This window comes from Eretmochelys imbricata, chromosome 14 (genome assembly GCF_965152235.1).
Source record: "Eretmochelys imbricata isolate rEreImb1 chromosome 14, rEreImb1.hap1, whole genome shotgun sequence".
NCBI classification, from domain to species: Eukaryota; Metazoa; Chordata; order Testudines; family Cheloniidae; genus Eretmochelys; species Eretmochelys imbricata.
This window is the reverse complement of record NC_135585.1, coordinates 52395243-52421938: the sequence shown is the minus strand read 5'-3', so window position 1 is coordinate 52421938 and position 26696 is coordinate 52395243. Positions and strand designations below refer to the sequence as shown.

The 26696-nt window shown below is 52.1% G+C and overlaps 1 protein-coding gene across 1 annotated transcript in view; it reads left to right on the top strand.

Annotated features, from left to right (window-relative positions):
* The first annotated feature begins 1878 nt into the window (after positions 1-1878).
* Positions 1879-26696, top strand: part of LOC144274169 (uncharacterized) — a 40417-nt gene continuing 15599 nt past the window's right edge. Inside the window, exons 1-4 of the mRNA XM_077832803.1 lie at positions 1879-1990; positions 6740-7057; positions 8742-8819; positions 13256-13372. Of these exons, the coding sequence (XP_077688929.1) occupies positions 1918-1990; positions 6740-7057; positions 8742-8819; positions 13256-13372 (586 nt within the window). The 5' untranslated portion in view covers positions 1879-1917. The remainder of the gene's footprint in view (positions 1991-6739; positions 7058-8741; positions 8820-13255; positions 13373-26696) is intronic.

The window sequence follows — 26696 nt, the reverse complement described above, 5'->3', positions numbered from 1 at the left end:
GATAATGTAATAGACCCTAGGCCTTATAAAAGGTCGGAGAGTGGCCAAACAGGCTTGGTCTGTGGAGGGCTCTGAGCTAGGGTCTGCAGGTGGCTGGGCACTTGGGGTGGGCACCAGCCTGAGGTGCAGGGCTCTGCACTGGAACAGAGAAGGTCCAGCAGGAGCTGAGAATGGGGAGACCAATTTGGGGTCTCTCTCCTGCAGCCAGAAAGACTCTAGGAGGTAGGTAGCCCAGAAGGGGGCTGGGAACAGGGCCAGGAGGGTAGGACTGAGGAAACTTTTTGTTTACTGGGACTTGTTTGGCTGGGCTTTTGTTAACCCCTTCCAGGGTGACTTGGTTGGTGACTTGGTTTGTGACTTGGCTGGAGGGTTAAGCTACATCTCCAGCATGAGTGTGCAGAATTAGTGGGGACTCTGAAGGAAGGAAACTGAGGCAGGGGAGTGCTGCCTGCAGTGCCAAGCTTGGCCAGCAGGGGGTGCTGCAGAGCAGTTCTAGCTGATGCACAGACACTAGGTGCCGACCAGAAGCAGGTGCTTGTCGACTGTTGCCTTTTCCACTCCCAAGGGGCTTGGGATGGGGGGCCCAGCTCTGTAACTGATAGCCTTGCTGTTGCCACTGCTTCTGTAGGCTGAGCAGAGACAGGGGAGCTGATGCTGCTCTGGGCTTGCCAGGGAGGGGGTGAGGGGAGAAGGGGTTCCCTGGCCTGCCTTGCTCTGGGGAGCGTTGGACTCTCCCTTCCTGCTCTCTCTCCCCACCCCTGCCTGATTCCCTCTCGTCTCTCTGCACACCCCCCCCCCCCCGTAAGGTTGGGGCTCTAATGCAGGCAGGGCTGGGGTTTGCGCTGGTGCAGCTCATCCCAGTGTATTGAGGCTTCACCTGTCTACACTAGGCTTTTACGCTGGGGCAGCTATGGCTGTGGCTGGCCAGTGCACTGGCTGAAATCCCCAGGGTGGGCAGTGTCTTAGCTGAAAGCATGGGACTGGTTCTCCCCTGGCTTACCTCTAGGGCAGCTGTTTACATGGGGTGGCCGGCTCTCAGAACAGCTGGTGTGTTTGATGTCTAGCTGTGTCAGTTAACCCAAGCACACCCGTAGGGGCAGCCAAATAAGTACATTAAAATCCGTGATACTTTAGACTCATGAAGCCATTTCCCAAGAGACATCCCTGGACAATAGAACAAAGACAGAGCCTTTAGACTCATTGTGATAATTAAGCAGTATAGCTTTCCCTCTTCGTCCTAACTTCCTTTTCAACTGTGAACTTCCCTTGCAAAGTTTTGTGTGTGTGAGTTACAAGTGCCAAGAGTTATAAGTCCTCTGACACTTTCCCCACAGCTCAAACTGGTTTTGAGCTGTGACTCACTTAAAAAAAAATCAAGTTAGACATTTTTTAACACAGCCTGGGTTCATTGTTCCTGTTTGTCTCCTGATTGCTTTGATTTGCTTCCAACTTCTCAGACAAGTATGACTCAGGCATGAGAAACTTCAAGAAGTTTGCGGGTAGGGGGATGAAACTGGAGGGCTGAGGTCAAAATCAAGCTAGCAAAGCCATAGCCAGCTTTTTCTACTTGCTGCATCTACTTGCAACAAAGCTGCAACATTTGGAGGAGCGGGGTGTGTGTCGGGAGGGTTGGGGGCGGGTTAAGTGCCCGAATCCTTTACAATCCTCTAGTAAAGCTAAAATCTTGACTGCCTCAGGAAGCAAACCATGGCTCGGAAAACTCTCATCCCATTGCAAAGCGGTTCCAGAGTTGTTAAATTAATCTCTAGCCCGCTCTGTTGATCATCTGGTGGAACTGCCCATGCACCGTTTACAACACCAGCTTACTGCGCTTTCGTAGAGTCAGGTGATAGTGGGCTGGACTTAGCTTCTGGTGAAGTTGCCGCTGATCTTGCCCGTTCCTTTTGCGCCTCTGTCATGCCATGGGTCGGGGTGTTTCTGGGGCTCTTCCTTCTGGGCCGCCTGTCTGGGTTTTTGGACAGCACTTCAGGTAAGAGATTCCACCTCCCCCTCCGGACTGTTCAGTGGGGCTGGAGTCCAAAGCAGAAAAGGGGAGGGGGCTGTGTGTTGTCCGGGGGTTAGAGAAGGTAGAGCTGGGGCGGGGGGGTGCAGCTGCAGTGCCCATGTGTTCCCAACACCTCTGCATGCCCCTTTCTTCAGGCCCTGTCCCACCCAGGGGTGCTGGAACAATTTGTACCGTGAGAGGGCAGAGAGGCACTGAGCCAAACTGTAAACCCTGGATAGGATGGAAACCGCTTCAAGCCAGTGGTCCTGCCCATGTCGATTTTACAGAAAATATTTGGGGGCTTTTTTGTCCAGTTATTTTATTTTTATTTATTTGCAAATCCCCAGCCGCTGGCTGAGCAGGTGACACTTAGAGACCCAGAGAAAAGGGAGAGAGGGAAGAGCCATGGAAAGAACATACAGAGGAAGGGGGAGAGGGATTATTTTGTAAAGTTTCTTTGAATGCAGTTTAGCAGCTGGAGACAGAGAGGATTGGCCAGTGCCTTGCATCCAGCCAGCCCCGCTTGATCACAAGCAGGGAATCCCCTGGCAAGCCCCAGGTGAGGGAACTGGGGGTGGGGCAGATTTGAAGCGTGTGTCTTCTCTAGCAGGGGGAGTCGACCTTGGGTTTTAAGGTCTTGTGCGGGTGGGGGAGCATGTCCTCACTGCAGAGTTAACTGGAGTTATGGACGCTGGGAGTTATAATCTGCTTGCAGAGATGTGCTGGGTAAATGCATGAGATGAAATCAGATCTGGTGCTGGCGTGATAGGTGTGCATGGTGTGATGGGTGGGGGGGTGGTGTGTGTGAGCAGCAGCCCTTGTTAATTGCACGCTGCCCACTCATCACAGGGAAACCCCAGCACCAACCTCTAGATCTTTCTGTGATCTACCTACAGGAAGGAGCAGGTGAATGTGACACCCCTTCATTCACTGTCTCAGGATCTTCCCAGGCCTTCCTCACCTCTGACTCCGCTCTCCCGGTTGATTGTTAGGGCTGAGCTCTGGCTCTTTGTCCGGACAAGCCCCAGCAGAAAATGCACAAGCCCCACGTGTGTAGAACAAATTGTAAGACGTCTGGGGTCACATTCTTTTAGATCAAAACCCCCTTTGTTCTGCCACAGCAAGTATCTCAAACTCTTTTGTAGCAAGTTGTTCGTTTAAAATCATTTTGTTTAAGAAGAGTCCTACCTCTCTCAGAGCCAGCATGTTAGGGGGCTTATTCCTTCACCCACTTACTTCCCTGGTCCTTCTCGCATGAACAGAGAGCAACAATACCCGAAGTCCAAAGGTGCAAACAATTCAATGTTTATTGGGGTGAACTTCCAGCAAGCATGATTCCAGTTTCCTTCCTTAGTATCCTCCTTCCCAGCTCTGACACCACAGAGCCTTACGCCTGTGTCCCTGTTCCCATTCCTACCCTTAGCCAAACATGATTCTAACTTCCTTACTCCCATTCCCTGTTCCCATTTCCCCCTTTAGCAAAACATGATTCCAGTTTTCTTACCCCCATTCCCTGTTCCCATCTCCCTTACCCCCATGCCCATGCCCCCCCACCCCCACCCACACCCACTCGCTTCCTCATTGACTACAGATTATATAGTAAAACTTGAGTTCTGCTTAGCTATACCTTAACCAATCATTTTCCTGAAATTTAACTAACCAATCCTAACATATTGTAACATGATTATGTAACCAATTATATCCCACCACCTTAATTAGTTTACACCCAGCAAAATTAATTATACAGCAGACAGGAACAATCACAGAACCAGAGAGATTATACAGACAAACAATAGCAAAGTGGGAACTATAATGACAAGACAATACAGAAGTGAGGATTTCACATCCCAGCTATTGATAAGTGAGTTCTTGCCAGACAGGATGCTATCAAACTAAGTTTCCTTTTACATTTTCTAGGCACTTCCCTTTCTCTGGAGGTGATAGGAATACAATCCTGTCCTGATAGTGCCTAACGGCCCAATAGCACCTTATTTCAATGTGACTAGTTTGGAATGTGAGGATGTGACCGGTCGCTTCCCAGTTTATGGCTGCCTCTGCTGCTTAGCCAAAGGCCTTAGCCTAAGAACAGGGCCACAGACTGTCACAGTAAGAGAAGGCCCTTACACCAGCAGACAGTGATTTCTTTCTTTTATACCTCTAGAACTAGCCAAGCGATAAGAATACACCTAAATTCTTAGAGTATAGGCCTTTACAGACAGGCCTGAATATCTATATCCTAACAGTGTTGTTGATATTCCTGGAGATGTTTTACTCAGTCATGGAATGTCGGGGGTTTAAAAAGTGCCATGGTTTGCTAGGAAAAAGCTCTAAAAGTCTTGAGCAGGTCTTGCAAAATAATCTCCAGAGTTTGGCTCCTAAATCCAGGCATAAATGGGCAGCGCCCTGCAAATCCGCAGAGATCCTCTTCATAGCCGTGGATCATGTGCAGAAACAAATGTTGTACCCGCACAGGGCTCTATAAACATGGCCTGATGCACAAGAGTGTGAGACCCTCTAGCTCTAACTGCAGCTGCTGAAGGCCTGGCACTTCAGTGTCATTACAGGACCAAGAATGGACAGAAAGACACAAGAATGATTGCATCGCACGCTTCCCGCTGTACCGCCCTACAGCAGAATCGCATGAAGTGCAATGGGTGGGGAGTGGAGGGTTGTCAAAGGGAGAGGTGCCTTCAGGCACAAGACCACTGATGTTCCCGGGGTACCCATGGCCTCTACCTCCACAGGGGGAAGAGCTAAAGAGCCTAATGATGCATTAATGAGAGGATTCCCTACAATTAGTTCCCTGTGACTTAGGCAAATATTCCTCATTCCCACTGTTGGCAACTCCCCTGATTTTTGTCATGCATCTCACGGTATTTGGTGTTTGATTTTCTAAAAGCCCCAAAGCCTGGAGTCCTGTGATAAGCACATCCCTTTGTTTAAACCAAAATATGGGGTTTATGTAGGATGACTTGAAGAAAGTGACTTCCCCTGCTCCCTTCTCTCCCCCGATCCCCCTGAGGCTCAAAACTCAAAAGATGAAAAAGCAGACCCCACCACAAATGTATTATTTTTAAATATTTCATGATTTTTAAGGCAACCTGCTGATATTTGAAGGCTGTGGGTTGGCAAAACTCTGCAAGATACAATAAAGTGGCATTCCAAGAGGACAGAGTTAAGGTTATATGGGGGAACCGGCACCTATAACTGAGCTCCTCCTGGTAAGCAGAGCTCTGTGGTTCGTTTTCCCCTGTAGTGCTAAGATTCTTTCCTAGTGTTACATGGGGAAGATCTTAGCTGAGCGTTTTCTGGTTCTCTAACAGCTGAGTTTGGGGCAGTGACATCCCAGAAGGGCGTGGGGAGCAGAACTGCCTGTTGGTCAGCAAAAACAGGGTGGATTTGATTTAAATCAAATTGATTTAAATCACTAGTCAGGAAGACTCTATTTAATCATGGATTTCTAAATAAAAGTGTATTGTTGGTTGTTATAACCTTAATACATGTTCTTCACAACTTAGAGATAGATGTAGGTTTCATTTTTGGAAGGTACACTATACATTTTTAAACAGTGATTTATTCTGAAAACTTTTCAGATTAGTTTTACAGCTGTATGAGAAAATGAATGATTGTTTGGTTATTTCATTTACCCAAGGTTATTGAAGCAGATAGTTCCCCTCCCAATGACTTCATAAATATCTCCAATTCAACAGGTTAATCATTAATATTTGGAGGATTTTCTTGCCAGGCTGTAATAGGAGGAGAACATCACCAGGCAGACATTTAAATTGTTTTATTTAACTAAAACAACAACTTTAAGTATTCTGGATTTTTTTCTTCAACAGCAAACATATAACATTTCAACAAAACAAACATATGTCCCTCCCTTCTCACGTTTATCTCCCTTCTCACATTTATCTTGTCCAGATCTATTCCGCCCCCAACAATCACTGAACTTTTTGAAACTTTTCACTTTTAGAGAGAGGTAAGGGATTGACTCTGTGTACGCAAATTTGCAGAGGGACAATAGAGGTGAGGTCTGTTATTTCTCACCTTTCTATTTATTTATTTATTTATTTGAAAACATTTTTGCTGTTAACAAGCATGTTACCTCCGGAGGTACAAATCCACAGTTTGAGAACTGCAAAACTAAGCATCTCTGATGGTATCTTCTAGACTGAGCACTGAATCCCATTGGGTAGATAGAAAGATTAACCTACATAATCTATACAGAAGCCTGTGGAACCCCATAAGATTGGGTCCTTCATACATGAACTATTGGAACTCATTTACAAAACTTTTCTTAAACATTACATGAATATATTGTCTCATACTAAAGAATTAGAATTTATAATCCCTATTACATTATAGCTCAAAGATCTCTCATCATGGATCTTAATTAAAACTATCTTTAGATTGATTTTTGCCCCTCAAAAAGCTTTTTATCAAAAAAATCCAATTTTTTTTTTAAATCATTGATTTTTATCCACTCTGGTTGCAAGTGAATAGCAAAGCTGGTCCCAGCAGGGAGCCAGAGTGTCAAAAATTCATAGCTGGTGGGAGAGCCTTTCTGTGAGCATCTACAAAGCATCTCACTGAAACAGTGACTGGTTGAACCATTTATTGTAAGGGACGCCCTTTCGCAGACCCTTTCCCTTTGTCTCCCACCCCCCACGTCAGTCCCTGACCCAGGATTGCCAAGCCAAACTAAAATACTACTTGCTTGAAATCTCACAGCTCGCGAAGATTGTCTAATTGTCCACGTGGCTGAGCCCGAAGGCAGCTCTGTGAACACCTCCATACCGAATGCCACCTACGTTTCAGAGACGTCTTTCTTCGTGCAGAAATATAACACCTCCAGTTCGTTGTGGGAAGATGTCATTTACTCCTCTAATGAGGGCTCCCAAACAGTCCTCAGTTCCTTCAAGGAGACACTCTCCTTTTCTGGTGGATACTTCAAGATGGAGAACGTGAGCAAAGGGGCTGAAGGAGTTTACAGGATTCAAGATGAAATGTACAGGAAGTGTGTGGCTGTCGTAAACTTTACCGTGGTGGGTAAGTTGTGCACTCAGTGACCCCAGAAAAAACTCTGCTCCCCTTGCACTTCTCAGGCCGTGTAAAGCCTGTGGAAACATCCTATAAACTCCCAGAATATGGAAGACGCCAGCAGACATTGAGCTGGGAGAGCCATCTCCTCTGCAGCCCCAGCCCAAGGGGCATGTCATGTGGGAATGCGTGAGGAGAGGAACTAGCCAGACCACAATGCACTCTGGCTATTCTCAGTGGATGGATGGTCCCTGAGGGCCCCCTGCCAGCCGGCACACACTAGAGCAGCCCCCAGGCTGCCATAACCAATGACGGGACTGGCATTAGAGCTAGGGCAGAGAACCAGGAAGGTGTAAATCCTGTTGTGCCAGAGCAGGAGCCTTGTCTACACTCGGCCCACCGATGTTCCGACCACTGACTCTCTAGTAACAATGAACGTTTTTTGCAAACATGGTCAGCTAGTGACTTGGCCGCCCTGGGGAGGCTAGTCCCTGGCCACTTCCCTTGTGCCCAAGGCCCCACCCCTCCCCTTCTGCCCCCTTGCCCCTGCAGGAGCCCAAAGCACTCCCACCGCAAGGCCCCAGGCCTGGCGCTCTGGGCATCACGGTTGCTGCGTCCCCAGGCCTGGCACTCAGGGTGGCTGGTGCTGGGGGCGTGCTGCCTGGAGTCCCTGCGGGAGGCAGGCCAGCCAGCCCCAGCCAGGGTAGAGCGCTGGGAACAGCAGGAGGGGGCCTGGCCTGGGGGCAGAGCGTGGGCAGGGCCATGGTAGGCAGTCTGGGGAATCGCAGGCTCCCCCTGCCTACGATACTTGCCGTCCATATTTGCAAAGTTTCTGCAGTGCAGGCAAGGTTTAAAGCACCCCAAGGACTTGCAGGGAAAGTGGCATGTGTTGTATAGGCCACGGGGTGACTTTTATTTTTATGGTGGCTAGCAAGTCTTTTGTTCATCAGGCTGCTCGTTAACATACCGCTGGCTCTGTCTGACTGCGGGATCAGGAGCAAACTTTCATGAAGGGTCTGCACTGAAATCCCTGGGAAATACGTGGTATGCCGTGATCTGTTTTATCTCTGGCCACTGTCACCCTAGTCTCTGAGGCCCAGATCTTCAAAGATCAACAGGAATCGGATGCCTAAATACCTTGGAGGATCTGGGCCTAAGGGCCAGATTGTCAGAGATATTTAGGCACCTAAAGCTGCAAATAGGCATGTAGGGGAATTTTCAAAAGCACGCAGCTGCCCAACTTCTCATTGAAGACGGTAGTTAGTGACTTTTGAAAATCCCATTAGTGACCTACCTGCATCTTCAGGAATGCAAATACCTTTGAGTATCTGGCCCTAGATAGAATCATAGAATATCAGGGTTGGAAGGGACCTCAGGAGGTCATCTAGTCCACCCCCCTGCTCAAAGCAGGACCAGTCCCCAATTTCTGCCCCAGATCCCTAAATGGCCCCCTCAAGGATTGAACTCACAATCCTGGGTTTAGCAGGCCAATGCTCAAACCACTGAGCTATCCCTCCCCCCAAATAATCAAAGGGCTCCGGGGCAGAGGCTGGAATTGAACCAGGCACTTCTGGCCCCTAGATCAGCACCTCCCCCTTAGGCCAACTTCTACAGTGCAGGCAAGAAGAGGAGAATCAGGCACGTGGTATACGGAGCCCTCACCAACACTTTCCTCCTTATTGTCTGGTTCCAGAGCCCAGCTCATTCCCACCTACTGTGTCTGGGACCTCCGGTGCTGAGGAGGAAGCTCGTGATGAGGCCAAAGGGGATGGTAAGTAGCTTGTGATGGGAGATGTCCTTCCCCAGTAGCCTCTCTCCTCCCTGCCTGTATTTCACACACCCGTCCCAGCTCCCACTGAGGTCAGTGTGAGCTTGAGGGCAGCATCCAGTTGCTCCGGATCTTCTCAGACTGCCTGATGGCTTGTGCCACAATTGGCCAAAAATGGACCACGGGGAGCTGGCACAGCAGAGTTGGCTACGGCCAAGGACAAGCCCTTGGCTGATTGAGGAGCCCTGTTTGGGGCCTCCCAACGCGAGTGCAGAGTGCCAATTAAGGGGATGAGTTCAGGGGCAAAAAACTGTGATCCCCAAAAACCAGCATGCTCTGGGGGGAGGCACCTATGTTAGCCAAGGGGAGATGTGGATGAGAGGGGTGTGTCCTAAGCCCTGCTCCTCTCTGTGTTCAATCTTGTGGCTTGTGATGCAGGGAAACCCCTCTCTTGCAGTCAGGTGATTTAGTTGCTGCTTAAGTCGTATCTTGCAGGAATAAGTTAGGTACTTGACTTGCTCCATGCAAAATGGCAGAGGAGCCGTCCTAACCCAGCCCTGTGGTCAGAGCACTCAGCTGGGAGAGCCCCGTTCAATTCTCCATCATTAAAAGAAGTCAGTCCCTTCCTCTTAATGATCTCAGACAGGCAACTCATGAGGGAGTTCCTTAGGCACTGTCAAATAATTACTTAACAGTCCAATTAATGTAAGTATTATACTGAACAGGTTTCTGGAATTTGTAACCGGTTTAGCAAGGTCATTCCATGACAGGCTGGTGCACCTTTAAAAGAAACAGGGGCTAGGCGGAAGTAAGCAGCAGCATCAGAAGAACGTTTGTCAACCCTTCAGTTTTCTTCAAGCTGCAAGGAGAGAGGCTTGTAGACGGCCTAGAGAAGAACTCGCTTTGCATGCAGATTCTGTCGGTGTTTAAGCCGAGGAGGTGTTTTCTGCCAAGGGAGGAGGTGGGAAGGAACCTGCTTTACGGCTCAGGCTCTGTCTGCACTTAAAACACTGCAGCTGCTGCAGCCCTTCAGTACAGACGCTTCCCACAGCAGCGGGACTCCGAGTCCAGCGCTCTAGGCCTCGCTGCCTCCATTCGTCCCAGCTCTCACGCGCCTCTTCTTGCTCCCCCGACGTCACGGCGAGCTGGGCACGCACAAGGGTCAGGCCTAGTGCCTGTCACCAGGATGCCGTTCCTGACCCTGAACTCCCTTTGTTGTCCCCTGAGAGCTTGTGCTTGCTTACATCTCCATCCCGCAAGGCTGTGGTTTTCAGTCAGTGACTCCTTGCACTGGTGAGGTCATATCCTGCCTGCAGCTCCTCGGCCCTGCTGCTGCGGTACTTTCTCCGCTCTCCCGACCGCAACGTGGGTGGAATTCCCCCTCTTGGCCCACTCCCACCTCCTCCCTTGCCGCGTGGAACATTGCATCCCAATGACTCCAAGAAAGAGAGCTTGGAGTCATTGTGGCTAGTTCTCTGAAAACACCCACTCCATGTGCAGCAGCAGTCAAAAAAGCGAACAATGTTGGGAATCATTAGGAAAGGGGATAGATAATAAGACCGAAAATATCCTATTGCCTATAGAAATCCATGATACGCCTACGTCTTGAATACTTGAACTCTCCTGTGCCAGGAAACCTGAAACCAGTTGGACACTGGTTAGGTTACTGGTGTGTTGAGACCACAGCCTCTATAGAAATCCACGGTACGCCCACGTCTTGAATACTGCATGCAGTGGTCGCCCCATCTCCAAAAAGATATATTGGAATTGGAAAAAGTACAGAAAAGGATGACAAAAATGATTAGGGACGTGGAACAGCTTCTGTATGAGGAGAGATTAATAAGACTGGGACTTTTCACCTTGGAAAAGAGATGACTAATGGGGGATAAGATAGAGGCGTGTAAAATCATGACTGATGTGGAGAAAGTAAATAAGGAAGTGTTGTTTACTCTCTCATAACACAAGAACCAGGGGTCACCCAATGAAATGAATAGGCAGCAGGTTTAAAACAAACAAAAGGAAGTATTTCTTCACACAATGCAGAGTCAACCTGTGGAACTCTTTGCCAGAGGATGTTGTGAAGGCCAAGACTATAACAGGGTTCAAAAAAGAACTAGATAAGTTCATGGAGGACAGGTCCGTCAACTGCTATTAGCTAGCATGGGCAGGGATGGTTTCCCTAGTCTATATTTGCCAGAAGCTGGGAATGGGAGACGGGATGGATCACTTGATTACCAGAGCTCCTGTGATTCTGGGTTTTTTTTTTTAAAATCTCTCCACAGTTTTGGCTGCAATTGAAACTTCTAGTTAAAGCGAACAGTGTGGGGGGCTGGACTCTCTGTTGCCTTGCACTTTGTGTCACCTTTACACTGATGCAAAGTGAGCAAGAAATACCAAAAGAACTGCAGGCACTAGTGTAAATGAAACACACTAGGATCAGGGTCAGGCTGGACTGGGGCCCAGAACTCTTCCCTCACCCACCCATCACAGCACAAGGAGTTTGATCCTGGGCCTCATGCCACTGCCCGTAAGGGGCAGCTTAGAAATTCTTAGGTAGCACAAAGCTGGTGTGTCTCCCTGTGTCACCTGCCTCCTCCCAATCTTTAGTCTGGGGACGTGGTGTGGTAGCAAAGAGTGTGGTGCATAATGCTGGCTCAGAACTGCTGCCACGACAGCCAGTGTAACTTAGAGCAGCCTCAGCAGCGCTCTACGTTTTATGCCAGGTGCTATTTCAGGCACCAGCCAGCCAAAGCTTGGGGGGAACAAACTCAAAGCCCAGATGTCACCGTTATTAAGCAAATTATTTTTTTCTCTTTGCTGTTTAAAAATAATGAGATGCAAAACCAATATTAGCGCAGCATTAATGTTGTATGGTTTGGACACACAAGTTAAGTTTCTTATGACAACACGAACTTGATCAACTTGCATGTGTGTAGTATATTTTTCCTCTTCCTGTTTTTCTTGTTGCATTTTAAAATTTCCCACCCAGGGTTCTTTGTGGCATGTAATGCGGCTTGTATTAAAAACGCCACAAACCCAAACTTACAGGAATGGGCCAGAACTTGACAGCTTACAGGAGTGGCCGCCGCAGGGATCGGGGCTGATTTTAGAGGGCACAATTTTCAAAAGCACCAAAGTGACTTAAGTGCACTTGGAAATTTTACCTCCGCAGGGCATTTCAGGCTGCTGTCCTGTCTGGTCCAGCCCAGGGGACAATATCTGATGCTTCCAGGGAAAGCAAGAACCCGCTGTTGGCTAGTTTTACCATGCTGTAAATGCAGGTGGGGAATTAATTACTGACCTCTGTGGCGTTCAGACTATGTCCTGAAGCATGGGATTGGGCCAGAGGGACAGCTAGTGCTGGCCACAGTGTCCAGGGTCTCTTGGAGTGGGAAGTTCCTTGGAGAATTCCACTGGGTGGGAGACTCAGCTGTGAAGGGAGGGGGCGGGCAGGAGCATCTCATAAACCCAAGACTGGAATAACTGAAGTAATGTTCCTTTTGCACAGAGCCTCAGCTCTTTGGAACCTCTGCAAACGCTTTAGCTACGTGTTTAACTCCATCCGCAGGAGTAGCCTTGGATGGCAGTGGGAGGGCTCAGGTGCGTACGTGTTTGCAGGATGGGCGCTCAGGGCAGTCCCTGACGCCAGGGCAAAGTGGATGTGAAGTATCGCTGTCTGGATTTGGGAGCCTGCCTGCACACTGAACTTACTAGGCGCTGGGTGCATGACTGCAAGGTGCTGGGCCGGGGAAAATCAGCCCTGGGTGGTTATTTTGAGTAGCAAACCAGAGCCACTTCTGGGGTCTTTCAGCTTCTAATGCCCTTTCCCTTCCACAGCTGGATTTCAGCGTATGATAAAATCCCTCTCAATGCCATAAATCACTGGACTGGGTGCAGGAATCAGTAGGCGACGTTCTCTGGCCTGGGTTATGCCAGGGTTCAGACTAAATTATTGCTCCCAAAGCTTTTATAAGCTGAGCCTCCTCCTCAAGGCAAAGAAACCAATCGTGCCCCTCACCCGTCAGCAATGTGTTAGCGACCCCACCCCCCATTTTCCTGTATACATCTTCAAATCCCACCATGGATAGCCCTTCCCCACTCTTCAGGAGACGCTGGAGTAGATGATCCTAACCGTCCCCTCTAACCTTAAGACCTGAGGGACCCCATCCTGGAGCATCTTAAAAATCCCAGTTCCCAGACTCTGGAACAGGGGCTGCTTTGCCAGGCTCACCTTTCTCCCTCCGTCAGGTTGGCCGATGGGGATAATGAGCCTGGAGATCTCATTCCCGCTGCTCTGAGCGCTGCCCATGTGCGCACGACCCAACTCAGCTCTTACTGTATCCCAGGAACGTCTTCATCTTCTGGGATCCTCATGGTAGCCGTGGGATGATTTAATTAAGTCCCTTAGTCATGGGGCCTTTCTCTCTCTTTTGTTTCAGAGCCAGCGTCCCGGAGTCGTCTCATGGTGCATGGAGTGGTGGCAGTGGTGGGGGTGGTGGGGGTGGTGGGGGTGGTGGGGGTGCTAGTCTCATTATACCTATGTGGGTTTTGGAAAGGTAGAGGGAAAGTGTTTGCCTACCCGCGACTCGTCTTCAGGAAGCTGCTGACTCATCCCTCCTAGCAGCCTGGAAGTCCGCAGGATTCACAGGAATCTGAGCTCCCCGCAGTGTGTGACAGGGACGGGGACCAGGCCCAGGGGGCCAGAAACAGGAATCGAGACCAGCCCTGGAGAATGGTGAAGGAGACCTGCTCATGGAGGACAGACGCTTCACCCAGGAACCCAGAGAAAGGGATCCATTAGGTGGGGACACGGGTGTGGCCCAGAAAACTGGAGTAGCATTGCCAATCCTCCAGGATGACCGGGAGTCTGCAGGAATTAAAGATTAATTTTTAATTAAAGATTTTGTCATGTGATAAAATATTCAGGAATCCGTCCAATTAAAATTGGCAACCCTAAACCGGAGTGGGGGGAGGGACCCAGTAAAGGGAGACAGACTTGGGCTGGGGAACCAGCTAGAAGAGCTGATCCCTCTTACAATGCCCCTCAATGGTGGGGACTAGACTGGGCAAAACTTTTCATCTAAACCTATTTTAGATTCAGCAGTTTGCAAATTCATATCCGGTCTGCTGAATTGTTCACATCCAGACCCTCCCCCCAGTTCTTAAAAAGTCGAAGCATTTCGTTTAGATGCTTTCCAAACAAACCATTTTGATTTTTCAGTTTGAAACCATTTTTTGTTTAAAAATGTCCTTCATTTTTATTTTAAAAATTCAAAAAGTTACAACCCTTGAAATGTTCCTGGGTTTTTGTTTTTGTTTTTTAAAGCTTTTTGGTTCATCAAAAATTTGGAAAAAATTTAGTTTTGTTCAGCCTGAAACCAGTTTTTTTCCATCTCTTTTTTGGAGTTGTCAGCGACCAAAAAATTCTGTTTGCCCAGCTGTAGGGGCGGGTGAGCATTTTAGCGGTTATATTGTGGGTCTCTGAGTCTCCTTGTTGCTCAAAGTTTTCTTACCGTAACAAATTTATTTGAGATGAGGGCAGGATGGGCAAAAGCTTCCAAAAAGTGTGTGTGGGGGTCTGCTGGCACCCAAACTGTTGCCCAGCCCCTGTGCCACCCCTTCTCCTCGAGGTCCAGCCCCCTCAAACCGCCCCTTTCCGAGGCGCTCCCCCATGCTGCCTTTCTCCCTGAGCTCCCACTTCACGCCCCCCTTTCCCCCAAAACACTGCACCCCTGCCGCTCCCTTCTCTCCTCCCTCATCCAGTTGCTCACACTTATGGCCAGTAAAAAGTGGTGGGCCCTGATCCCCCCTGTTCCGGCACCCCTGGCTGAGAGTGGGAGAGGATGAAGAACTCCTTTCAAATATAACTCCCCCCCCACCTCACAAAAGCACAATTTCCCAGCAACAGCAAAACATGCACCGGGCCAGTCACGCTGTGTTGTGACATTCCCGACCTGGGGCAGTTTCTGTCTTTGAGAATGTGAAACCTGCAGGCCTGGGTGTTTCTCTATGTAATGTGACCTCAGTGCTCCTGAGGAGAGCCGTTGTTTGTAAATGTTTCAGTAGCAGACATATTTATCATTCACGGACAGACAGACATTTATTCATAATTAGAACTGGTCAAAAATAGTGGGGGGGGAGAGGGTCATGAAAATTGAAGAAGAAACCACTCCCCCCCCACCCAATATTCTTCAAACTTATTTGCAAATGTTTTTAATGATCAAATTTTTGTTTAGTTTTGGTGGGAAAAATGCCACGTTCTCTCTCAAGTGGGCAGAGAAATCCAAAATGTTTTTTTTTAAACAGGAACTTTTTTTTAAATGATCACTATAATCCCAAGTGGCATTTTTAGTTAAAAGGTTGCATTGTGAGTGTAAAACCATTTTGAACCAGCTCTATTACTGTATAACAAGATGAGTTTATTTTTCATGCTGCATTGTTTGGGCCAAGTTCCAAGTGGCATTTCAGTTTTTGCACCGCTCTTCTCTTCTTGTGTCTGCACCTCTCGTACGCTGTGGCCTTAATCTTGGCCCTGGAAACATTTACGTGCATGTTTAACTTTAATGACTGCTGTGAATAATTCCATTTCAATGGGACAACTCTGAGGTCGGGTTTAGGCTAGGGCCCTATATCAGTGGAACTACGTCATTTATTTAATTTTCTTTCTTTTATTTGTGAAAGTTCTTGAGAGCTTAAAGCAGGTAAAATACATGAACAAATTCGGACAGTCCAAGTCTGTCAGTGCAAAGTGACAGCAGAGATGTGGTATCTGCTAGTTTTCCATAAGTCTCTCAGGGTTACCCAGGATGACTTTGGGGATCTCTGTCTTGCATCTGCAATGTTCCCTGAAAGTGTCCAAACAGCTCAGAGATACAGAACCATTCCCTGGATCCATTCTTATAGCTGTCTTCCCCGGAAAGCAGTCTGGCAAGTGTTCCTGTCAGCTCTTTGCTAAGTTATCTGCCAAAACACGAGAGTTTTCAGGTGCCTAAGTAGCCCCTGGAATCATGGTGAAATTATCCTCCCCACCACCACCAAAATTTGAAATGGTGCCCCTGAGTACACGGTACCCTACCGTGCTCCCCCAGAGGAGCTGCATTAACAGGCAACTCTGCAAGTTATCTGCATGCCTCTGCCAGTGACCCCCATGCCTCTCCATTTCCTTGGCCACATGTATCCTGTCCCCTTGCTGGCGGCTAATCCAGAAAAAGAGGGAAAGAGCTCACCACTGCGACCACCTGAGGGATGTGTTGGGGTGAGATCAGCTGGTCAAAGCAGGCAATAGGGACAGAATCAGAGACTTGAAGCTCCTCGAGTGACCTCTGACCTTTCCAGACCTGCCCTTCAATCATACACAGTGATTCTAAAGTTTAATGTGATAGTAACTAGACCCATTTTAAACTCTTCACCACACAAGACAAAGCCCGTAGGATTCATCATGAACTATTTATTTCTCCTCCCCTGGATTCCTGCAGCCACCAGCCACCTTAGAGCTTTCCCTCGTCTCTCCCAGGCTGGGCTCACTTGATTGCAGGAGCTCAGCGGAGGGTCCAGCTTTGCTCTTTCGCTTCCTTTCTTCACCTCTTTGGGTGGCTGCATTTGCAACTGAGCAGCCTGATGGAAACTCTGAGTCCTCTGTCTCGGCAGGCAGGCCCAGCCGCCAAAGCCAAAGACTCCCTGAGAACAGGGGCAGGTTCGCCTCAACTCTCAGGAGTGGAGGCTTGGCCCATAGGGTAGGGTTACCATATTTGAACTTTCAAAAAAGGGGACACTCCGGGGTGGGGGTGGGGGGGAGTGGTAGCCCTGCACCCTATCTACTCCCTCCCACTTCTTGCCCCCTGACTGCACCCCACAGAACTGCCAACCCATCCAACCCCCGCTGCTCCTTGTCCCCTGATCACCCCCTCCCAGGACCACGCCCTCTATCTAAGCCTTCCTTCTCCCTGTCTCCAACTGCCCCCTCCTTAGACCCCCCCCAACCTAACTACCCCCCTAGAACTTCCCCCCCTACCTGTCCCCTGACTGCCCCGCCCCCTATCCGCACCCCCGCCCCCTGACAGACCCCCAGGTCTCCCACACCTATCCAACCACTCCCTGTCCTCTGACTGCCCCCGCTGAACCCCCGACCCATCTAACCCCCCCTGCTCCCTGCCCCTGACTTTGCCCCCAAACCTCCGCCCCATCCAACCCCCCCTGCTCCCTGTCCCTTGTCTCCCCCGACCCCTCTCCATATGCCCACCCCCTGTCAGGCTCCCCCCAGAACCCCTGACCCATCCAACCCCTCCTGCTCCCTGTCCCCTGACTGTCCCTTGGGACCCCATGCCCCTTCTCCAGCCCCCCGGCCCCCTTACTCTGCTGCTCAGAGCAGTGTGTCTGGGGTGCGGAGCCAGACACAGTGCCGCGCTCCCCCGCAGAGCACACAGCTCCCCACCCCCTGCCCCCAGAGTGCTGCATTGGGAGGGAAATCCTGGCCCTTTGGAGAGTTTTACAAATTCCTCCCCGAGGGTGATTTAAAATCCAAAAGCCGGACATGTCTGGGAAAATCCGGACGCATGGTAACCCGACCACAGGGCCTCCAGGATCTGCAGCTGCTGCCACCTCTATGGTGATTCCTCCAACTCATCACCAACCAGCTCTTCCCCATTCTGCCAGCCGGCCCCACGGTCTGACCGTGCAGGAGAACAGAAACCCTTTGGGACAGCAGGAGAGTCTCCTCAGTGCCGCACTCTTTGCATGGCTTCCCGCGGTCACCGGGAAACACGACTCCCCTGCCCCAGGAGTCTTTCAAGGAGCTGCCGGCGCAGTCAGCGGGCACCCACTCGTGATGGTCTCGGGCAGTGGCATTGCAGAGGGAGCTGAGCAGACCGTCCCTTCCGTGACTTCCTGAATTGCTGCCAGGACGGATTCTCCTCTGCGCTAGGGAGAGTCCCCGAGGGAAAGCAGCTGTGGTAGGGGAGGGGGCAAGACAAGCTCTCCCCCTGAGCCCTTGACTAGCAGGCAAGCAGGACTCTGGGAGCCAGGGATCGGGGTGTCTTGCTGGGAGAGCAGAGCTGGAGAGCAGAAAAGGGCACTGGAGGAATTGTAGAAAAGTCAGTGTGATGGCCAGGTCATGGGCAACCAGACCTAGTGGTCAGAGGCAGAGTCCACACTCACAAGACAGGAGTTGAGAGTCAGCTGGGTCAGGACACGGGAAGAGCAGAAGCAAAAGACCAAATTGTGTTCAGCACCTCAAGTCAGATGAGTCACCCCGAGTCCGGATGCCAGGAAATCAAGCCTGGGGAGCAGGAAGAGCCAACACACGGTCCAGAGGGGGCGGGTGGGAGCTCGGGTGTTCAGACAGCTTCTTGTTCCTGCTGCTGGTTTAAGGAGGTCCCGGGGGCTGATTAGCTGCTCTGGGACTCTGCCAATGGACCTCAGGGATGGAGCCTCAAACTGGGTCTGGACTTCGTCAGTCCTAGGTAAGCAGTTTCTCATAGGCTTCCAGGTGGCGTCCTGGAGGGTGGCTGAACCCAGGAACCCTGCACACCCGGGTTAATGACCCATGGGTCATGACAGTGAGTGATCTCTCCCCGCTCAAACCTCCTGCACGAAAAAGTCTCCAGGGTCCCAGACGCATCCTCTGAGAATAAAAAAAAAACAGTCACGATGACAAATAGGCTATGGAACAGGAGCCCCCTCTTTGTTGCAACAGCCCCAAGTGCCCGGAAGAGTGGACGGTTCTTACCTCCAGGAGATGCCTGGGATCTTCCATCTAAGCCTCACTGGGACCCCTGTTGCTTGGTCTGACAGGATTAGACCATCTGTCCCCACTGCTCCCTGCGCTAGGCTGGCTGCAGCACGCATCTGTGTAAGAGGCTGGGCCAGAGAGATGTTACAGTCAGGGTCCAGGCAGCCCAGAAGGAGAACAGAGGGTCTGAAACCAGAAGACGAAGCAATCAAATCAGCGGATTCGAGAGAGAGGTTTTGTACCCTACAGGGACCTCAAAGAAGGTGTGTTAGGAAAGCTGAGATGTTAGTCTGGAAACTGCTAAGGCAAAGATTGTGACTTGTTAAGGTTCAGTTTAAGTCACTACAAAGTGTGTTGTGTTTTCTTTGTCTGTTTGAAATTTGTCTCTTTCTCTTGCTTAGTTTCACTTAAATCTCTTCTTTGTTACTGTGCTTCCCAAAGCACCTCAGCGTTGTGTGTTGGAGTGAAGTGTGAGTCTCCAGCCTACCCAATAGGCTGAGCTGTGCCCTGTCTCTCTGAAGGTAGCGAATAATTTCTGAGCGGTGCAGGGCCCAGAGTCCAAGGGCAGTTCACCAGACATCTCCTGTGAAGCCCAAAGAGACCAAAGGAGCTGGAGAGATTCAGGCCCCACTGACCCATGGGAACTTCCCACAGAAGAGGCCACACTGGGCTCCAGACACAGCCAGCAGGATCCCTCCCACAAGCTGGGCTATGTCCTTCCCCTCCCAGCCCCACAGCTTCCTCCCCTCCCCAGCCTCAGGAACCCCTCCCACCTCCCTGCTCTCCCCACCCACTCTCCAATACCAGGCTGTTTCCAGAATGGAAGCAGGTGCGTACCAGAGTTCACTCACCGCTAGATGCTGGCCAGGCCTCGTGTCACCACTTTCTCGCTGGTCTAGCAACCCCGCTGATACTCACTCTTGCAGTTTGTTGTCTGGGAACTCAGCCCTCCAACCAGGTGACTGGCCTTTACTCCACTCCTTCCTGGGTCGTGCTCCTTCCAAACAAAGTCCAAAAATGTCTTGAACAGAAACAAGGCCTTCCACCCTCGTGGGGAGTTCTTCCTCAGCCTGATTTTGGCTCGGCCTGCCCTTCTTGGGTTTCTATGGTCTTCTGTGTCCCCTTCCTTAGGGACGGTGAGAGAACCCAGTCCTACCCTGGACTCCAGGTTTTGGCCCAAGGCCGTCAACTGAACAGTTCCCTCTGCTTCTGTACTTTTGCTGCTGTTTCCCCTTGTTTCCTCTCAGATGGGGCTAACTTGGTCATCAATTTGGCCTAGCCCCAGGCTAGGCAGCCATAGGCCAAGCCACCCTGTTAGATATTCTCCTCCTTCAAATCCGGTCCAGCCCGGCTGACAGGTTTGCTGAGGGGATGGTGAAACCCCATTGCTGATCAGAAGGAGGTCAGAGTCTTTTCTCTAGGAGCTGAAGGTCCGTTTGTCCTGCTGCGGGAAGTGGAGCTGGAGAGCAGAGATGTTAGGTGAAAGAGACTGCATGATGGAGTTGGAGACTGAGGGACGGGAGCCTCCTCCCAGAAACGCTCCCAGGAGAACAGGTTTGAGGAGTTCTCTGGGGAGCCTCTTGCTAGGAAAAAAACAAGGGTGGCACATTGATGGAGATGTCTCTGTCCCAGGGATGGGGGAAGCACCCAGCCAGGCTATGCAGCAGGGATCCCATTTCTCCCCCAAGAAACCCATATGCCCAAAGAAGTCAATGGCTCTTACCTCCATGAGGGAGCGGGGTCTTCCCTCTCAGCCTCTTTGAGAACTACCACTGCTTGGTTTCCTCGGACAAGGGACCTGCCCCCACTGCTCCCTGAGGTGGTTCAGCTTCCGACTACACCCATCTGGGAGGCTGTCAGACGCTCCAGGGCCTAGAAGACACGGGCGGAGGAGGCTCCTCTTCATGTCAGACTCTGAGAGCCCATAGAGGGGCCAAAGGAAGAATAAAGGGCAGGAGATGAAGCTAGCCCTGATCCTCTGTCCCATCCTCACCTCCTCAAATGTGGAGCTTCCTGAGCTTCAGTAGGGCAGACAGTCTGTAGCCCTGACCCAAAGATCCTTCTGCGCCATATGGGGCAGGAAGATCTCTGCCTGGGAGCACGGGAAATGGGATGGGGGTGAGACCAAGGAAAGACGGGAGGGGTATGGGTGGGAGGGAAAGAGCTCCTGCCCCAGATGAAGGAATTTGGGGGGCCGAGGGAAGGACCCGGCTCCACAGAGAGGGGAGAGAGTTTCTGTGAGTGCCAGGGGCCTCCATTTCCGCTTCCACTAGCCCCGCATTTGCAGTGAGACAGAGCAGTACCTGCAGCAGGGAGGGGACTTGCTGAACAGGGAGGGGAACCTTTCAGAGCATCAGACGAGCCACAGCCCTTGCAGCGCCTCGGGCATCTGGTGCAAGTGCCGGATGATGTGAAGCTGGCCCATGACCTTGGCTGTGACATCCTCGTGCTGCAGGGGAACGAGAACATGTCAGAGACGGAGACGCTCCCCAGGAATCAGGGAGGATTAAGGGCACCTGGAACCAGCACCATCATTTCCACCCAGCAGCTGCTCATGTCTGAGTGGTGGATTCAGCCTCCCGACCCCCAGGATGGAGGCTTGCTGTCCTCTCTAGTGACCTCCAGTGCCAACCCGCCTCCTTGTCGGGTGAGCTCCTGCCACCTCCCCATCCGTGCCCCTGACAGCTGTTCCACCTCCAACCTACCTGGGGACACCGCTCAAGTTCGTAGAACCCTCTCCTCCACCCCTACCTCCATCCCCACCCAGGTAGGGCAGGGAGGGGGCTGTAGCAGGGTGGCGGGGGGCAGGAGGGATTCTGGCAGCAGTGAAGTGGGATGGGGAGAGGTTGAGACCTTTCCCCAAGTCACCCTAGTGACAAAAGCTGAAGCCACAGGATGGCAGCCCTGGTGAAGGGGGCAGGTCAGCAGCCCCTGCTGACTGAATCCTCCCAATCTCTCGAGAGCGGGTCCAGCCCTACCAGCAGCAAGACCAGCTTCCCACGCCCATGTGCCTTAGCCCTTCCTGCTCAGTCGCCATCACCAGTCAGTCCTTGGCCTCCCAGGCTGCCGGGGAAGGGAGCAACTCTCGATGGTGGCTCAGGTGACATGGACACTAGGCTATGGGGAAATGGGTGCAGCTCTGTGGGGCAGGAAAGGTTCCCAGAGGGCTCTTAGGGGACTCTCCTGTCCTTTCCAGGAGTGATAGCAGAGCACCACATCCTAAGAACAGAAGTCCATGAAGTCCAGAAGTCCCCACTAGGCTCCTTGCCACCAGGCCAGCGAATGGCGATAGGATGGGAATGAGGCCCTGGCCCCCACCCCAAGCTCCTGAGTCGATTGCAGCTGCTTACCGTGACCCCCATCAGTTGCTGGGCTTCCCCCAGGAGGGAGTAGACGAGCACCAGCCCAGCCTGGCTGACTCGTAGCACGGGGTCGTGGATAGCCAGCACTGCTGTCTGAAGGAAGGATCTTTTCTGACCGATGGAGAAGAATTTTCTAAAGACCTAGAACCAAGAGGACATGAAGCTCAAGCAGATTGACCAGAGCCAGCCTCCAAGTCCTGGCGGTACAATGGCATCACCGTCTAGTGCCCCAAAGGGCGGGGAAGAGAGCTGCTGTGGCCAAGGCAGTTCACTCCCCAGGAGGCTTTCAGGGTCCCAGGGCTCAGGGAAGTCCCTTTATTAAAAGGTCGCAGATGCTGAGGGACCAAAGCCTCCAGTGGCTCTTTCGGGAGGGCAATTTCTGGCAGGGGCCAGGATGGGCTGGAAATGGATCTCTAATGTGTGTGAGCAGGCCCACTCTGCTGTGCAGGGCACCGAGACGACAGGGGACCCTGTGTTGCTTCCAGCAGAGAGATCTCCTGCACCTCAGCGGCTAGAGGAGTATGTGTGTGTGTTGTGGAGGGCGAGGGGGTTGGAGCTGACAGACCAAAGGTCTCTTCACCCCAGCTTAGTGATTTCTCTCATTGCTGGGAATGGCCTCTGCATCTCCTTGGTTTCTTCAAGGGGAATCCAACCTGCAGCCTGACAAGGACAAGGAGACTCATGGCCCAGTCCCCATCACAGACGCTCCTCGGAGACTGATGTTCTTCCGCAGCAGCAATTCAGCTTGTGGGAGGAGGGACAAGCTCACACAGTCTCTCTCACTGGGCGTCTGTGGAGCAGCGTTCTGCAGATGCCCTTGTCGATCCAGGAGCCACTCCAAGGCCTCCTCTGTGATGTTGTGGCAATCACCCATTTCACCTTTGACTCCAGGCTGGGGGCACTGTGTTACGGTGTGTTCGAAGGTTTGGATATTCTCACCACAGTTGTGAGACGGGCGCGGGGGGGTGTCTTTGATTTTCTACTTGTGCAGCAAGTAGCCGCAACTTGGGTCAGTGACAATGTGCTTCTTTGGAACAGTGGCTGAGGTCCAGATACTCTGCCATTCCCTGGCCAGGGCTGGAGACATGAGGGGGGCGCATGTGATCCATATTGGCTCTGGAGCGCACTATGTCCCCTACCCAGTTCCCAGGTTGGGGCATTCTGCTTCCTGACCGGCAATGGAATTGGGCAAAGCCCACCTCCTTTCTCTTCTTCTACAGGGTGCAGGGAATTAAACAAGGGTCTGATCAAGCAATCGTGACTGACTGACTCAGGGCTCTCCTCTCAGACACTTGGCGATCAGCCAGGGGGACAAGGAGCAGAGAGACACCCAGAGCCATAATCCTATATTAACTCACCCACCCGGGGATCCTCCTTATGCTACGTAGCAATGCAGCCACGTAAGACACTCAAATCACGGCAACTAGCGAGGTTCCAATGTGGGAGCTTTAGCACCAGCCTGTCCCACTGGTTGCTGGAGGAGGAACTCTGAGCTGGAAATAAGGAGTGGGCTCTTTTCCTGTCTCCAGGAGGCATCCACTGCAGGGAACCCAGCCAGCCCCACTCCCCGGGCTGTGTCATGCCCTGGCACAGTGCCCTTACCTCCCCCACTCTGGCTGTGTTCTTGTAGCCCAAGAGCCTTGTGTCCTGGTGCCAGTCATAGCACCAGAGATCTTCCGCGTCATGTATGGTCAGGCCTGGAAGAGAGAGAGAGAGAGAGACACTTTTCTCCTTCTGGTTGCAGTTTCTGTGTCCTTCCAATCCCATTGGTGGCTGCACAGTGGAGTGGAGAAGAACAGAGGCAGAGAGAGACTTGTCCTCCAGCTGGGGTGAGTCTGAGAGAAATGGTCTGGGGTCCCATTATCCACCTGTGGTCACTCTCAGTCCCCTGTTGGGTTCCGTGTCCCAGCTGGGTTCCTTACCCCTCTGTCGGAGCAGCAGCTGGTAGAGCCGGTAAGTCCCCTCCCTGGCCTGCCGGCTGATGTCCTTGTCTGGATCGCTGACAAATAGAGCCAGCTGGGCCACATGGTGCCCCATCTTAGGGAACTCGGCTGAGATCTAATGGAAGGGAGAGGAGAGGGGACTCCATCAGCATTTTCCTGTCAGCTCCCTGTCCCCCCTGGGCCAGAGGGCTCCTTCCCCTTAGCCCCTCTGCAGGAGATGCTGGGGGAGAGGAGCTTGAGATCGACCCTTCATTTGCTCTGCTGCCAAGGGAGCCCGGACCTGCTTTGGGATGCCAAGCAGGGGTGGAGCTTGGTCCCCATAAAGGCCCAGGGACAACACTGAACCGGGAGAAGAAGAACTTGACTCAAGCCTAGCTCAGTCCCTGCTCTGCCTCTGCCTCCCCATGAAGAACCCTCCTAAGCCACAGCCCCGGCAGCAGCAGATCCTGCAGCCCGCCGGAGCCAGCCCGCCTCCGCCGGGAGCCAGCGAGCTGGGGTCGGAGGTCACTTACGTCAAACTCAGGGAGGGTGACTGTGTATCTCAGCAGGGCTGTGCTGCTCCTGATGGCCCTGGCTCGCTCCTGCGACACCCTGGACACGACCCACAAGTTGATATCCTGTGGGGAAAGGAGGCAGGTCAGACTCAGTGGCCAGGTGCACCTGCTTTGCAAATGAGCCCCCCACGCCCCCAGCCCCAGGGGCCTGAGACATTCTGAGCAGGGGGGAATATCTGAAGCCTTGATGGCAGAGCTTTAGAAGGGGATTCTTTCCCCCAGGACGCAGCTTGTACCCTGCAGGTCACAACTTGTCAGCGTCTCTCTCGATTGGGACAATGTTCGGGGTCGGGGCTGGTCCCATCCTCCCAGAACTCCTGATTCCTGAACAGTTCACCAGAAAGGAGACTGAACCCTCGGCCCTTCCCTGCTACGAAAATCCTTGGGGGGATGTAGGGAGTGACTGAGAACACAATTCCCCCAGGAATTTCAGAGCAGATCAGAGGGAAGGGATGATTCCCTGGGGTCCTCCTGTTTCTCTAGGAAGAAGCGTGTGCCTCTTCTCTGAGAACCATCTCCCGAATCTCATGGGGTGTGTGTGTTGGAGGGGTGGGGGAAGGGTGGGTTTTCAGACTCTCACTCCCCAAGACAGCCAGGAGCCCTGTGGTTCGTGCTCCGCAGAACCAGGCAGAGCTCTGGCTTGAAGTCCCAGCTCCTTCCTCTGTCCCTCAAGAAGGAAGGACCTGACACTGCATTGCACTGACCTCCCCAACCAAGGATGGCCCACTGGGGACCCAGCTAGGAGGACAGAGTGGAAAATGGATCTTCCAGTCTCTCCTTACCAGTCCCCCAAAGAGTTCAGGTGAAATGGGGCTCACCTCCAAGATGAAGTGGAGTCTGTCTGTGTCTGGGGACTCTGCCAGCAGGTTCCCCAGCATGGCATCCAGGACCTCTGGGATGACTTTGTGCAGAGCCTGCAAAGCATGGGTCAGAGTTAGGGAACCTGGGCCTACACCTGCCACAGGATGGGAAGAGGGGTCTCTGGGAAGCACTGGGGAGACTCCAAACACATATCCTGGCCTCTCTCCTTCACATTCCACTGCAGGCAATTCGCAAGAATTGATGACCCCTGGACCTTTGATCCATGAGCTTAGGAGGTCTCTGCAGAGGGCCTTGTAGGCAGAAGAGTATGAAACAGCCAAGTTGCTATGGATGGAAGCTGGGCTTCTGGGCAAAACACGGCTTATGGAAGAAAGAAAGAAAGAAAGAAAGAAAGAAAGAAAGAAAGAAAGAAAGAAAGAAAGAAAGAAATGCCCCAGGGAGGGGTAATCTCTTCCCTGCTGGAGGGAAGGATCCAACCCTGAAGCTTGTTCCAACTCCGTTAACCCACCCCTAAATCTGGAGCTCCAGCGAATCAAGGGAGCAGGGACCAAGGACCACTCTGGAAAAGTAAGAGGATGGAGGAGGAGGAGGTACCTGGATGTCGGTGGTGTCCTTCTCCGTGCCCAGGGTGAAGACGGAGTGAAGGGCAGCTCGCAAGAGGTGGGTCTCTAGATCTGGCTCCAGGGCAGGTTTCATGGTGCTGGCAAGAGAGAGGAGCTGGTATTAGACTGTGCAGTACGGGGGTGGGACTGTCGCCAACACGGACACCAACCCACAGGGATAGAGGCACAGGCTGGTGAGAATGGAAACTGAGGCACTTAGCTAGGGAATGACAAGGCCAAGGCGTCCCAGACAGACAGTGGCAGGACAGGAATAGCTCCTGTTCCCTGGAGCCTGCTGCCCCTCCTGTATCTGAGCCCGGGAGTGAGCCCCTCCCCAAGGCCCCTGTCATGTTATGGGAGTGAAAAGAAGAGCCCCGCCAGGACAGAGTGACCCTCCCCACCCCACCATCTCTGCCAGAGGCGCCACTCTTGGGAGGTGACCTGAGCGGGACAGTGACGGTGACTCCCAGCCTTGGGCCTGAGCAGCACTGGGGTGAGGGGAGCCGGCGGGGTGGGGGGTGGGGCTGTCTCGGTACCAGAGGTTGCCCACTGCAGCCAGGGAGTGGGCGAGGATGGCGCTGGGTGACGAGTCATCGGGAAGCTCCTCGATGAGCTCCTGTGAGACGCGAAGGAGACAAAGGAGCGTGTAAGATTCAGGCCCCACTGACACCTCCCAGTGAGGAGATGACACAGCCAGTGCCCCACATGGCCAGCAGGATCCCCCACCACCTCCCGTTCCTCCGATTCCTTCCTGCCCATCCGACTTGTCCCCCTTCCCGGATTCCAGCCCAGCTCACTCCCAACCCCTTCTCTCCTCCTCCCTGTCAAAACTGCCCCCATTCAGCCCCATCCCGATGACCGATCTGGGAC